Below are 15,783 nucleotides of genomic sequence, written 5' to 3'. Positions count from 1 at the left end.
TGCAACAGGGCTGGTGCTTCTCTCCAGTAACCTTTGGGCGAGAAGCAGACACACCCTGGAGAGATCGCCAGTCCGTCACTGGGCAGATCAAACGGTCATACATGCACATACTCATAAGTAAGGACAGTTTGGATTAACTTAACATGTTCCTGGACAGTGGGAGGAAGCTGGAGTACCTGGACAGGACACATGCATGCACAAGGAAAACATGCAAACGTGAAAAAAACGACCCCAGGCTGGGAGGATTTTCATGATGCAAGACAACAGTGGTACCAGCTGAACTACTGAACAGCCCACAGTTCATACAGTTGTTTGAAATTGTTATACTTATCATTATTAAACCTAATTGTTATGTTCTTTTTAAAACAAACTGGTCTAAAAAAAGGGATACCCACTCCATTACATATCCTAGCTTTTTGAAACTTAAATATTTGTGGCCATGGTTACTAATTTCCTCTTGACATCATTTTCCACTTTCAGCGAGACATTGATCATGTACAATTCAAGTGAAAACCTAACTAATGAGTTAAAGATGCGCAGAAGCTGTTTGTGTTAGTTTGGAGGTTCACACACCTCTAAACTAAATACTTCACTGAAGCACCATCTGAACTGATTTACGCATTCAGTTCTTCTTCGACAGGAATATATCAGCTTCTACAGATTGATATAGTGATATTTTGATATTTTACAGTGTCTGACCACACAGATGAAACAATGAGGAGGAGACACTGAATCTGATCAAACAAGGGATGTTTGGATTTAAGCTCATGGGGGGATAGTTGGTATCAGGAGCTGAAGGGGATCTGGTGTGGAAAGTCTGCATGTGATCATAATTTTGTCAGATCCACACGATAGAAAACGCCAACGTTGGTGTATAGCTGTAATATTTATATCAACTAAAAATTTCTGATCTAAACAACGTTTGGTTGGGTGGGGGGTGCTAACTAATTATTGACAGCAAATTAGAAGCAACAGACAGGAGGATTAAAACTAGTATGGAAGAGAAAAGATGAGAGATGACAGGAGGGTCAGAACAAAGTATGACGCAAAAAATGTGACAACGTGAAAGACGAAGAGACGTCCAATGTCAATATCTCAGTAATTATTCATGCATCCGCTCTTCCACATGTAAGACACATGTCTCTGTTTCTTCACCCTGTACCTCCTTTTAACTCCATGTTTGACTTTCCTTTCGACTCTCCCACTTTTTCACCTCCTCATCTGTCATCCTAAGCTCTATTTAAACACAAGTAGCAGAGAGAGTGGAAATCATCTCAACCCAGGAATTAGTTTCGGGCTTTGTAATAGTGTCTCTGTCCGTCTCATCAGCTTCATCTCCATCCCCCCCTCTCTCTCTTCTCTGTTTGGTTTCCAAGCAACGACCAAGCTGTAGGTAATTATACAGAAGATATCGATCTTGAGTTTTTGGTTATCCCTTCTCTCTCTCTCTCTCTCTCTCTCTGTTTCTCTTTATCTCTCCTATAATTTCACTTTGAATCCCACTCTTAATTTTGTTTAATCGCTATAAAATAGGGAGCACAAAGAGGTTTCGCTCTGTTCTTATGCAAATAAGCACAGGGCTCTAAACTATCTGGACTCATACTCTGTTCGATTGCCCGGCTAAAGGCTTCCTGTGCTTATTATCATAGGGACAGGCTGGAGAAAGTCATGCAATAATTGCTACATTAAAGTTCTGCTCATAATATTTGTGAAACCAAGATGTGACCACAGTGATTTACAGTGTAATTACCTTGCAAGCATCACAACAAGCAGTTAATGGAGAGTCCATGCATATGTGTGTGTGTGGGTGTGTCTGTTTCTGCTATCTCTTTTGACTTCCTCTTTTTACTGCTGAGATCTCACAGACACCCCCCACCCCCACACACCCATCCCCTGTTTGGTTCACATGAGACCTAATTTATGTTGATCCCATCTGTCAGGGAAAGCTGACATCACATTCTGGTTATTTTTACATGTGTGTGCTTCAGAAACTGTAGCCGTCACAAGCTCTCCCTTTTACCCTTTTTGACTGTCTTATGTTTGACTTGCTGTTTTCTTGCCTCCTTTATGTCTTCTACTTGCCGGCAACACCACACGAATTCCCTCCTTGAGGGCAATACAGGAGATTGGTTTTCTTTCTGCTTCTGCTATAATGAACATTCATTCTTTTACTCAAACGATGAAGCGGCACCAACCTTCAGGAAAGGCACATATGAAATATGTGCAGTTTTCTCAGTTCAAGTTGCTGAATTACTAAGTCATTTGACTTCAGTCAAATGAAATAAGCAATAAAATGTAACTGTAACAGTAAATTTGACCTGATAAATGTTTTTTTTTCTTCTGGAAAGTAAAAGAAGCATTGCAGTGTTTTGCAAATGTGTTTACTGTGTTGTCTTGCTGAAAAACAGGCAGCCTGATTATTGTTTCATGATCCTGTTGAAGAATGATGCTGCAATCATCATATTTCACTGTGGAGATGATGTGTACTGTTAGCTTTTTAGCCACATGAAGTGTTTTGCATGTTTGTGAAAATGTTCCGTTTTAGTCTCGCCTGACCAGAGCACGTTTTTCCATTTGCTCTGTGACCCACATGGCTTGTGCCAAACCTTTTCAGCAATAGCTTTTCTTCAAACTGTACGAAAAGTCGTTCTGTGGATAGATTTCCCCATCTGAGCTGTAGATCCCTGCAGCTCTTCCAGAGTTACCTCTTAGCTGCTTCTGTAATTAATGCTCCACTTGACCTAAAAGTTAAAGAAGTTGAGCAACACTTTTTTTTCATTTTTGAATGACTAAACGTAGACATTGTGTCCAAAGCTTTTTACCTTGTCTGCTTTGTCCTTTGAAAATTATGAATTATTGCCTTCCCACTCAGATCAGATAAAATATCAATACAATACATTGAAGTTTATGGGTGGAATGAGACAAAAAGTAAAAAAGAAAAAAGAAAAGTTAGACATTGAAAACTTGTGATCAATAAGAACCGGATTATTTTATTAGTAGATTTGTTTATTTAAGCTGCAATTTCTAGAGTCCACACTACAGTGGGATATAAACACGTGGCAGAAAAAGCAAAAAACATTTATTTTCATCAACTGACTTCAGTATTTCGTCCTTCACTTGAAAAGTCAATCTCTCGCTCTGTTTTTAACAAGCATTAACATTATCAGCTGAAGTAATTTCTATCACTAAATGACAAATAAAAGAAAATACAATTTCAAAAACTATTTTGCCTGTGGGTTTGTCTGTATTAACTCACAAAATGCTGGATTTCCTAATGGCTAAACTGAATTGAAAAGCAAGTGAAAATTCCCACTTCAGTTACTTTAACCACTAAATATTTCCTGAGTAAGTAACATGATTGGGGACCATCTTATACAAATTTGTTCTTAACGTTGCTGACATTTTCCCGACCAACAACAATGGCTGTGAAAGGAAAATAATAACCTCAGGCAGTCCGCTTCTGCTTGTCCTAATTTCCTTCTGCCACAGGTAGGTCATGCAGCCACTGAGCTGCTCGGTTTTATGTAAATTTAATAGGACACCTCTAAGAAATCTTCACAATGCAGCTTTCTGAACAAAATAATTCCATTGAAACATGAGTTACGTATAGATTTGACTGCAATATAAGGCTTGTGAGCCTCCTTTCTAAAATGTCTTGCATTTATTTCGTTCTCTTTGCGTGTAGAAAAGAATCATCACAACTGCAAACAAGAGGCACTCAAGCCACTCCGTCTCTGTTGTTTTCAATCTAATTACTATGTAAATCCATGCAGCAGGTCCTCCAAAGTCTAATCAGAGCATCTCCTCTGATAGGTCACACGTGGTGCCAGTAAAGCGTCTTTCCATTGCTTGCATGGAGGAATCAGTGTAGCATAAAAATAAAAATCTGGGTCCACGATCAGTTGACGTTCGCTGTGCTGACGTATAGGGATTAAAAAAGATTTGTTTTTTGTTTATTTTGTTTTTATTTATCTTCAGTTTATTGAATAAATCAAACAAAATTATATTTGAAATGGGTAAGGTTTGCATTTTTAAATGAAATGAGAATAATTGTTAGCAGTGAGCTGCATGCAGCACTGACTGTGCACATGTGTTTTTATTACAGTCCTGCCTGGTAAGAATCCTCATAAAATGACCCTAGTGAGCTTCTGCTGATGGCAGTGCGCTTGGAAATGAGATTTTAAGCAAATCTAATTACGTCGCTGTCCACTCTGATCAATATTAACGTGCTCGTGGCGACTGATTTGAAACATTTCAGTACAAGACGAAAGAGCGACCCCTGCTGGAAAGATACTGCAAACACATGCAGAGTTGCTAAAAGTGACGATGGCTCACAAGGATAATAAAACAAGGAGAGCTGCATAATATTCACTCATGCACGTTTTCCCAAAGAACCTAACCTGTTTGGTTTTGAATTCTCATGATTTAAAAAAACCCAAAGAAAAAAACAAAACAAAAAAAAACTGTTTTTGGGTCAAATCTTTGTGGTTTAGATAACAACTTCCTCTGGTTTCATCAACCATAAACCACAGGAACTTTGAGGCTCTATGATGTGAATCAGAACAACAAGGCAGAGTCTCTCTTTCTGAACATAAAACAAATTACACATTTCACGTATATTGGTGTATTTGTTATTAAACAAGGCTTACAGTTTGGTTCTGGAGGGGTTAATCTTCCACGAGGTCAGATGGTATTGGACATAACTTTTTCCCAATTGGTTATATAAATTGAATTTAACTGAACAGTGTTAAGCAGTAGATAGAACTGAAAAGTGTGCAATTATTTTACAGGATTAATTTTAACATAAATGGGCATGAATTGCTCCTGAACATCTCACGAAGTTCTTGACGTGGCATTTGTTGTAAATCAGAAACATATAAGTGAACTGAACTCAAATTAATTGAAGCGGATGACCTTCGTGACCCTTTGGTTTGTTGATTTAAGATAATTTCAGTCATTTTGCCATAAAAAAAAAACAGTTTATAAAAATAGATTGTTTGCGTTTCATTGCTTGTCAGTTCCTAATTCCTTTTTAAAAAATTTAACTTTGCAGTTGGTTTGACAGAAATTAAGCCAATGAATTAACACAACAAAATCCAAAACACAAGTCCTCTCAGAGATTTTTGCATTTATTGAAAAATTTATAGATATAGATATTAATAGGATTGTCAGTGTACAGGCAGAGAGAGCTTGAAATAAATATTTCCACCAGCACTTTGACTTGGCTCAGTGAACATTGAGAGGTCGTTTGAGGGTTACTGGGACGGTGTGGTGGTGGAGTTGGTCGCTCCTTTGGCCCGGTTAATCTCCTTGGTCTTGATGATTTTCTTCACCCACTGCTGAGTTGCGTCGACACAGACCTCTTTGCCACCTCTCATTAAAAACCTGCAACAGAGACGAGGAAAGAGGCTGATTAGTTTCTCATTGTTCGTCGAAAGCCATGTGAATGCTGACAACAATAAAAACATGCATTTGTTATTCATTAGACGCATAAAAAAGTCGTGGTAAACTATTTGGATATAAATTTAGAAGTGTTTTCTAGTATCTAAAGATACTTACAGCACACCCTCCATGGGACAAAGAGAGTCCGTGTATCTGAAGTTCACCACCGCTGACTTTTGCAGTCGTTTCGGAAAGAATTTGAAGCAGCATTCGTCCGGGCCGAAGGAATCTAAAAAAGGTGGGTGTAAATAAAAATTCACTTTGCATGCAAAAATAAAACCCAGAACAATAATTCCACCTGGAAAACTAGTGCCATCATCGTCAAGACATGTTGGAACAAAAAAATATTCAGCTAGGATATAGATTAAGTTCTCTCGTTGTTGCAAAGATGTTCACAAATGATGACGGAATTTACTTAAAAAACTGGTGATCTTACTGGCATAAGTCTGAAGAGCGAGGGATGAGAGAAGCAAGAGGCAGGTCGCCATGATTACGGAGTTCTTCATCATCACCATGTTGTCTGTCGTCTGGTATCTCTCAGGCGTGCTTGCAGGTCCGGCTGAGTTGTCTGTGTGTCTGCTCAACTCAGAGTCCCTTTTTATTGCGTTGCACCTCACATGTGTGTGTATTTGCAGAAGAACAGGTTCCATGACAAAACCTTACCTGCAAAAAAAAAAATAAACCTGCGGTCATGTGGTCAACATTTCTCAAAAGGGGAAAAGCGTGAGGGTAAAAAAAAAAAAAGAAAAAAGAGGGGGAGAGGGCAATGTGCTGTGGGTTTCAGGCAAGTTCTTTGAAACCGAGAACGTTGCATCGTCTCAGTTTCTGGTATACAAGCATTTATGTGCCTGTATGTGTGAATACATTTATGCTTCAGCATTTGCATGTCTGTGCAGCGTGTGCAGATGCACGGTGGCTTGCATCTTCCCCACCTGTTACTACTCACGTTAATGGTTTGCTTCCGCCCACGGTGAACTTCAATGTCAAGGAAAGAAAAACAAAGGTCAATTTGAACAAAAATATGCTAATATTCAGTAATAAAAGTTTCTTTGGACTGGGTGGGCCACTACAAAGCAAGCGAAACATGTTGGTCAAATGAAAAGATATAATTTCTCTCAAATGTCTTGTTATTCATGAACACTAACTGAGGCCTGCAGAGCTTCAGATGTTGTTGAAAACCAAACTCTCTCCTTGTTTTCTGTAGTTTAGAATAATGGCTGTCACTGTGGTTCCCTGTTGTTCTTAGAAAAATCTTTGTAACTCTCTCCAGCCCCTTTCCCATCTGTTCCTTACTTTCATTGGTTCAGGCTTTGAGCTAGAATTACACCTGATACGATTCATTGTACTCCATCATGAAAACTCTGGGTTTTCATTTAGAAAAACACAAAAGCATTGTAGTTTGTGTTAGGAGACTGACAATGTGATAAGAAAGTTAGACGGGCATTAGTGCGTTCCCAATGCCCCTTTACATTCCAACCTTTTCATTGGTTCGTTGAGTTTTCTTCTCAGCGAACCAGTTGAGAAGAAAGCAGTCAGGTGTGCTTTGAGCACATGCTGATTGTGGTGTAGAAATATTTCAGGGTATTTCATGAGGGGAGATGCTGCGTTGCTTTTTTTAACCACAATGCGTGGTGAAATTTTTTCAGAAAGATGACAGGAAGTGACGGGCTGACAGTAGACATTGTGGTTATTAGTTAGCATACCAAATCCAGCTTAAACTTCTGCTGCTAAGTAGGTCATGGAGACAAGACTTTTGAGGAGATTTGACAGGTGAGATTATATTTCTGAAATAATTAATCAAATATAAGTTTTAATTGGTTTTATAACATTTAAAGCTGTCATATTTTGAAGATCCCAAGGTTCTATATTATCTCAACAAAGGCCTTTATTCTTAGACTGCTGATCGCTAGAGTCTCTCACAGTAAAATAATGACTTCAACACATATTGAATTTCTGTTGTCATAAGAACCTGCTTCCAGTCTTTGTTGGGTGTGTTATCACCTTCCCTATTTTTAACTCTGTGGAGTTAATGGAAGACCCTGAGATGTCCTTTTAGTTACACTGGTTCAGGTTAACAGGGGATGTCCCGTGATGTATCGATCACCTCTTCGCTCTCTTCACTTTCCGTGTATGTAGGCAATTGCCATTTCTGCCTTCCGGTTCTCTCTCAACCTCAACGAAGCGTTGACGGTCGCCCGTTTCGACAAACTTTCAACCTCTGCTTTTTCCTTCCAGCTATCATCTGCTCCATGGAAGAAACTGATTTTAGAGCGTAGGTTCAAATTAAAGTTGATGATATCCTGAAGAATATATTCATCCTCTACAGAGTGCAATATTCTCAAAGTATGTTCATATTGGGATTGTATTTAAAAACTTTTAATGCTTTAGACGCCAACTTTATTGACACATCCAGTAAAGATGTCACACTAAAATATTTAAATAACTGTTAATAAGAGCATATCTACAAATCGCATTATAAAAAAATTATTGATTTAATCAAAATTCCTCTGGCTCAATTATTCACACCACTGATACACGTTTCAGGGGTTAATGCTATGTTCAAATATGTTGAGTCCCACGCCGATAGTTGTTCTGGAACGTTCCAGATTGTTCAACGTTACCCTGTGTACTTCCCTGAATAAACCTCCACATAATTTTCTTCCTGAGCTATCTGCTGTGCTCCTTGGTCTTCGTGATCCCGTTTGCTCAAAACTCTGAGACTTTCACAGAACCGCTATATTATTGAGATTAGATTAAACAGAAACTAATTACTACCTACCGGTACTTAGGTTACATCTGAATGCAATTGGCTGCATTTGATTTTTTTTTAATAGTAGTCAGGGTAAAGAGGGTTTGACAATACAGGCCACACATTTTAGATTAGTATTAGGAATAGATTTTGAAATCTGCATCTCTGTTTCATTCCATCCCACAATTATACATTACTTTGTGCTGGTTTGTCACACAAAATCCCAATAAAACATATTAAAGTTTGAGGTTCTAACAAGACAAAATATGAAGCATTTTAAAATAAGGCACTATTTTCCGTTTTCTAAACTGGTCTTTTGTTCTGTTTCCAGTTATGCACTCAAAACAATTTCACAACAATTTAAAGAAAAACCACGAAGACACAGGATGTGTGAAATTGGTTACAAATTATTTGTAAGTGCATAGTAAATCACAGAAATTGTAGTCCTGATTTCTTTAAGACAAATAATTTAGTTTTTGGTTTGAGGAATAAGATCAAAGTTTTATTACGGGAGAATGACAGTCCTTTTAAAAAGCTTTAAATTAAGATGAATATTTTATCTACGTTCTCCTCGTCCCTTGTTAGTTTTAACTTGGTTGTTAAGAAGAATTAATAATTAAATGAATGACTAAATTATTAGTGCTTCTTTAGTTCAGAGTATCGAGAAAACATTTCATTTAAGTTTTTTTTTTTTTACAAACCTGTAGAGACCAAAAAAAAAAAAAAAAAGCCCCAACAGGAGACTGACTTCAGCATAAATTCCTCATCTGCTTACTCAAACAGAAACCTGTGGTTTGTAAGAGAGGCAGGGGTACAAAGCATCTACATGCTCATGTAAAAACCAACAAAGTCAATGCAAAATTCAGATATGTACAGTAGGCCCAAGTAACCTTAGAGGCTGCACAGTTGGCATTTAGTCAGGTGTGTGGGCTGTAGGTGCATAATCAGTGACTACTAAAAAAAAAAAGAAAAGGTCCTGTGGCCTTAACCTCAGTCCTAAAATTAAACCAGTGTGAAATATACACACCACTGATAAAATGAGTAGAAAAATCTTTCAAAGTAACAAAGTGAAGCTTTACAAGTTAAAGTGGTGCTCCAGTTCAGAGCAAAGTTAATAAATACAAAAAAACATCGGGAGAAGTGATAGAAATTAAACAAGCGTGACCGTAGACAAAGGACCTGAGGTTTGATGGAAAGTGTGAAATGGAAACTCTGCTTGAGGGTGAGCGCTACGCATCCGTATCACAGATCAGCAAATCCCCACCGCAAAATTACCCTTCGTATACGCTTACCTTTAGTCTGCGATTTATTTTTTTTTCTCTTAACAGCTACCCAGGAAGGAATCTGGTTAGAAATTCTGAGAACTAGATTTTACATGATGTCGAAATAAAATCAACTCAAAGAACGGAAACGAAATTTCACTCATTACCTAATAAGGGCCTGGTAGCTCAGAAACAAATGAACACTTTTCATATATGTAGCATCTTTATGCCAGATGGAACTAATTTCTCCCAGCAATTAAATAAATCTAACAATTGTATGCAAATTTACGCACCCATTACTCCAAAATAAGAAGCAGAATTAAAGTTAAGAAATGCACCCAGGGACAAAGTCCTTAACATTTGGGGACATGTACTGTGGTTTGATAAAACTAAAATTAAAGTATTTCCCTATAATGACAATTGTTCCATTTGGAAGAAAAAGGGAAAAAAATTGAACACCTCTTGTTATTCTGCCTTTTTAACAAATAGAAACAATTTTGCCGATCCTAACTGCTCCAAGCAGAAAAGATTTGATCTGATTTAATGTTAAACTGAGAAAAAAAAATGTGCTATGTGATTTATTTCAGTAAGTTAGTTCACTAAGTGGAACACTACACAGATAAATTACACACAAATTGATGTTTTCAAACCTTTATTTCTGTGAAGTGTGATGATTTTCCTATGATGGCTAATGAAAACACCATATTTAGTATGAGAATATGACATCGGACCAATAAAAAATATGTTTATTCAGAAATTTGAGCTTAATAAAAAGTCAATTTATTTACTGCTCACTTGGATGTTACTGTAATCTTTGTGCATATGTTGCTTCTATCCGATCAAAATCAGATGGCATCATGCAGAAGGCGGCGTTTGTTACTGAGTCAGTCAGGAGAATTGGAGAGTTATAAACATAGTTATTGTTCGACATTTAAATGTGAAAATGCAGAAGCCTTGTGAAAGATGTTGGCAACTTTTGAGCACTTACTGAAGCGTATTTGTGATTGAAGCCTAAAACGTTGTCACATGTTTGCTCAGTTTTAAAGGGTTTCATTTGAATTCGGGGAAAATTCAGCTAAATCTATTGAAGTGTGTTGCTGCCACAGAGCTCTGTGCTAATGCAAAAAAAAAAAAAAAAAGAAAATCAAATGAAATAAGGAAAATGGAGGAATATTTGACAACAAATAATACTCAGGGTTTCTTTTATTGGCAGTGGTTGCCTTAGATTAGAGAGAGGTTCATGTGTTAACCTATCTACAATCAAGATGACAGGCTTGTGGCAGACTGCAACATAGCACGTTGAAGAAAACTGGTTAACCACATCAAGCTGACAGGAAACATTCAGCACAAGACAAGAAGCAACGATTGTTTGGGTTTTAAATGATATGTTGTTTTCTAAGTAATACTGCAGTTCATCTGTGACTAAAACACTACAGCACAACCTGTTTACAACGTCTCTGTTCAATTAACTTTGAAACAAAAACAGGTGAATCTTCTATTGGCAGTAATTTTAAAAGTGACCAGTAGGTGGCAGTAAATACAAATCATTGCTAAGTTACTTCTTCGACTGTTTGCTTCCACTTTGTAGGGACTGTAGATACAGCACAGAGCAGAAGTGCTGTATCTACAGCACTTCTGCTGAAGTATTTTATTATTCATTTGTAGATAGTTCTTAATTCTTTGATTCACATTATTATCAGATAGCACAATAAAGACTGCTGGTCAGAATTAAAAGGCGCTGCTCATACATCCCTCCAGTTTTAACTTCTCTTTATAAGTTTCCTGTCAAGTCAAGAGCAGAAACTTTTTCTTCTCGTGATCCAACTCCACCACATTTCAGTGATCCAACTGTTTGTGATGTGCACATTCCCAGCAGAGTCATATGGTTGCTCATTTTGGCAGGTTTTTCAAAGAACATTGCAGACATTACTTTCCCCCCCAGTGATCTTTGTCAATATTAAGCTACATGTAAATCTAAAAACTGTTCTTAATTGTTTTCTCCTATAACTTGGAATCGAAGGAATTGCCTTTATTCTTCCCTCAGAAGTAATCTTTGCTCTGAAACTCACACATTGGAACAGAACATATTTTATATTTCAGATAAAGATTTCACAAGCATGTTTTTTCCCAAAGTGTCATTTGGGTTTTGAAGCTTTAGATAAATTCTGTTTAGTAGGTTGTTGACCTCTGGTCTGGTCACAATGTGTTTAGCATTGTTTTCTTCCAAGAATCTACAGCTGTCATGAACTGCGTTAACCTCCCAGATGAGCTATTGCTCTTATCAACTCTTGCTTCTGTGTTGTTTTGTTCAGCGTCTCCATTTTGACCTCTTAACCCCTACAACACCATTAACCTCCTTAATGATGGCTGCACTTACTGAGCAGAATATCTGCCTGTTGTTTTTTTTTTTTTTTAAGTTGTTCTTGATCACCCAGACAAAGTAAATGACCCAAATGAGTGAATCAATTATGATTTTTCCTACTGTCAACAAAAAAACTTGCAGCTCATTTTAGTGTCTGTTGCCTTTTGAATATTCCCATTCAGACTTCAGTTTTGTTTCTCTTCAGTGACTAAAACGTAGAAATATGTCTTAATATATAAGCTATGAACATTGTGCGTTTGTAAATACATCTGAACGCGAGAGAGCATCATTGTCCTGATTCTATCAGTCCCCAGTTTACTTGTTTTGTTCGTCTTTGCTGAGACGTTGCGAGCTTGATTTAAAGAAGTCTGGTCCATGAATGTCTTACTTTGTTTTGCAGACGTCAGGTTTAACAGTGGAGCATTTTCTCTGCCAGCAGACTGGTTGTCTTGGAGAAACACCACGATGAAAACTCAGGAAACCCTGCGTAATGAGGGGGATTCAGAACCTTCTTCCAGGATGAAGAAGATACTTTTGCTCAAACTACTTAAGAGTTTCTGCAAATTACTGTTCATCCAAAATCCACGGTTATTCAGCATCTAATATCCCTTTATTTATTTATTGGTACCTATATGTAGATCTGATCTTTTCTTTAAATCAGTACGTGTCCGACGAAGGGTAAATAATTTTAGAGTAAAAATTTCTTATTTTTATGTCTAAAAATTAGTAGTGCTTGCTGGACTCTCTTGGGTTCGCTGACGATTTTGCCCAAGCAACTAAACTTCTCATTAAAGTTAATGATGATTCGATAAATGGTTAATTTGTGATTGCTTGGCAAACTCCTTGTCTATAAGGGAATATGATTAAGTCGGCTCATGTCTTGCATACTGCATGGTCAGTAACAAACAGAAGAGTTATTTAAAGGTGAAGTTTTTATTTTTTTTTTAGAAGAATCTGTACATGAGTGATGAATAGAAGCGACGTCCTGCTGTCTACAAGCTGAGCCCGTCTGGTGCCTGTTCTTACCAACAACATAATGTTCCCAGATAACATATCAGAAACCTCCTCACTCTGACATCATCTTGTGTAACTGTGATAAAAATTCATGTACAGCAGAAACCGAGCCAGTGCATGTGTAAAAACATAAGGCAGCGCTCCCCAAGCTCAAGGGAAAAGAGGTCAGATTCCTTCTTGGAGCTTCAATTTCAACAAATTTAGAAGCAGAATTGCAGTTTGATTGCTTTGTCAATAAGGTTAATATGTTTGTTTGCCTATTTGATTCATGGATAGGATATATATCACTGCCAGCGATGCAGAAATTTGACGTTTCATCTGATATTTTTGGACAGGAACTTCCTGGAAGGAAGCTATCAGATATCAGGAGACGGTGGAGGAAGCAGCCAATCACAACAGCATTCAGGGGAATAAGAAATGTTCTGCTCATTTCTTCCTCAGAGATATCTGAACTACGCAGACAGGATGCATTTACTGCACTTTGATCCAATTAATACCTGGTAAAAGTAAACTTTGAATCAGAACCGACTGCAAAATGTGATGAAATCCATTGTTTAAATGTTAATCAATAGGAAGAGTCAAAGCTCAAACTGGATTGGTGAAAACAAGCATGGATGCGTGTGTGTTGATGTTTGTTTCTCTCTGTGTGTGTGTGTGTGTGTGCGTGTGTGTGTGCGTGCGTGTGTGTGTGTGTATATTTTTACAGGATGCTGACCGGGTACATGACCTCTGTTCAAGCCAGGAAGAGGTTCAAGGAGAGGTTACGAAGACTGGGGATTATTTATCCACAGGATGCAAACGGAAGAACACAGCTAACAAGGCGTCTTAATCATATGTACACTCTTTATTATTCATTAGCAGTAATCAGTCATTTTTATTTATTTATTTATTTTCAACATGGCTGTTTTGTGTAGAAGGAGCTGAAAAAGTATCCTTACCCCTAAAACCTGTTGACATTTTCTCATCTTACAACCAGAATCTTGAAATGTAGCCAAACATGAAGGAAGTTATTTATGTATAAAGCGATTTTTAAAGTCTTGCCACATTTTCTGGTCTCGGGCCATTCTAAAATGGTATTATTTCGTAATATACTTTAATCTATAGTTACATTCTGTCTCTGACTGGACGTTTGGGGTCACTGTCCTGGTGGAAGGTGAACTTCAGCCTCAGCCTCCGGTCTTCAGGAGCCTCTAACTTATTTCCTTTCAACGTATCACTGAATTTGGCTCCACCTATCTTCCCATAATCTCTGACCACCTTCTTTGACCCTGTAGTAGAAAAGCATCGTCTTGTGGCGTGTTCGTCTTCTCCCTTCTTTCATCTTGCTTATCTGATCACAGAACCTTCTTCAACACAATTGCCATATTCCCCCAATTTTTTCAACTTAAATCCTCATGGTTTTCTTTAAATAATACATTGAAAAAATATTTTCCCACAAAGAACATATTAGTGTATTACGTGACTGATTTATCCTGTTGCCAGATGTTGCCAGATGTTTCACACTTGGCTAGGGGGAATCCCTCAACTTTACAATTATGCATTACTTTATTTTGATCTATCACACAAAATTCCACTTATTCCACGTTGAAAAATGTTTTCTAATTATGGTGAATGTTTAGAAATAAATGCATCTCAGAAGATAAGTGCCTCTTTATTAGATTTTTATTTTCCAAAGTCTTTATAAAAGTTCAAAATAATAAAATGTACACCTCTTTATTAATTACAAAAAATACTATGGAAGAATTGATATTTAAGATCTAACACCGAGTTACCAACTCTCCAAAAAGAGTTAAATTAATACTTTCTGGTGTGGACCCTCTTACGGAGTGGAGGCTTCTTCAAACAAGACAGAGGCTCGTATGTCTTTCACTGTACCTTTCTGTTCAGTTTTTATTGAAGAGAAAAACAGCTGATAACGGCAACGGCTGTTCGTAACCAAGCAACCAAATGTCAACAAAAGCAAGATAGTGGACAAAACAGAACCAGATCCTGTTAGGCATTCTTCAAAATAAAATACTTCCTCTATTCAAATAAATCATGTCTCGCACTTAAATATATTTCACTTCGCCTGTAATTATATACTATCATGTTCAATTCAATCATCAATAATCATCATGTAAATTATGCGTAACATATAATTGTAAATCAGTCACTTATGCAAAATATGCTGAACGACATATAAGTGTAAAAAAGTCACAACAGACCCATATACTTTAAAAGTGTTGAAATTAAATCTGACATAGTTAATTTGAGCCTGCTGGATTAGCTGTAAACTGGTAAAGGTTTATTTTATTTGAGATGTTTCACTTTGACAAGCTTTACACAACAAGACGAAAAAGTAAAAGGGCCTACATTCAAATCCTGCACCTGATTGGCTCAGCTCGTCTTTGATGACGTGATCCTTGGGTGACAAGTTCAAAGCCAGAATCACACGTCACAGATTTGACGTCAATGTCCGACTGAACCAGAGTCCTTGAATGTAAGTATTGTACGACCAATTCCTCTTTCTTAAAAAAAAAAAAATTTCGTCTTCCCTCAGTAAGCGGGAGGTACGGTGGCCGACAGGTGCAAATGCGCAGCAACTGAGAAAACGCAAAACAAAAATCAAATGAGACGCAAACAAAAAAGAGACTTTAACAAAAAGCAAATGAAGCAAACAAAAAGCAAATGCAGCAAACCAAATAGAGATGCAAATTAAATGCAGCAAACAAAAAAAGAGACGCAAACAAAAGTCACCCCTGCTTTGCTCGACCAAAACAGCAGAAGATGCATCTTCAGCGCTGCGGGATATTGAATAAATAAATAAATTACTTTAGTGAACCAAACATATTTACAGCTATTACCAGACTTAATATCTGTGTTTCACTTCCACTCATAGGGGAAAACTATTGGGAGTTTTTTAAACGATTTGCCGGTAGACATGGGTTCTCTCTCAGTGTATCGAACCTGGAGCA

General features: G+C 37.4%; 1 protein-coding gene across 1 annotated transcript; it reads right to left on the bottom strand.

The window, feature by feature from the left end:
- Nucleotides 1-5,113: 5,113 nt before the first annotated feature.
- On the bottom strand, nt 5,114-6,907 carry LOC103457953 (C-C motif chemokine 4-like). Its single transcript, XM_008398452.3, has 3 exons — nt 5,879-6,907; nt 5,560-5,671; nt 5,114-5,385 (listed from the first exon to the last, which is right to left on the bottom strand). The coding sequence occupies exons 1-3, from the start codon at nt 6,090-6,092 to the stop codon at nt 5,256-5,258; spliced, it is 456 nt and encodes a 151-aa protein (XP_008396674.1). The 5' UTR covers nt 6,093-6,907; the 3' UTR covers nt 5,114-5,255.
- Nucleotides 6,908-15,783: the final 8,876 nt, after the last annotated feature.

Source organism: Poecilia reticulata, chromosome 21 (assembly GCF_904066995.2).
Source record: "Poecilia reticulata chromosome 21, P_reticulata-male-v2, whole genome shotgun sequence".
In the NCBI taxonomy this organism is placed as follows: Eukaryota; Metazoa; Chordata; class Actinopteri; order Cyprinodontiformes; family Poeciliidae; genus Poecilia; species Poecilia reticulata.
Note: the sequence above shows the minus strand (reverse complement) of the source record. Positions and strands in the feature narration are given on the sequence as shown.

Bases quoted from the DNA above. Each gene is read 5' to 3' on its own strand.
- LOC103457953 (XM_008398452.3), bottom strand. From the start codon at position 6,092: ATGGAACCTGTTCTTCTGCAAATACACACACATGTGAGGTGCAACGCA. The intron at 5,672-5,878 runs GTAAGATCACCA...CACCTTTTTTAG, and splicing joins CGCTCTTCAGACTTATGCCA to ATTCCTTCGGCCCGGACGAA. The intron at 5,386-5,559 runs GTAAGTATCTTT...TCTCTGTTGCAG, and splicing joins TGTCCCATGGAGGGTGTGCT to GTTTTTAATGAGAGGTGGCA.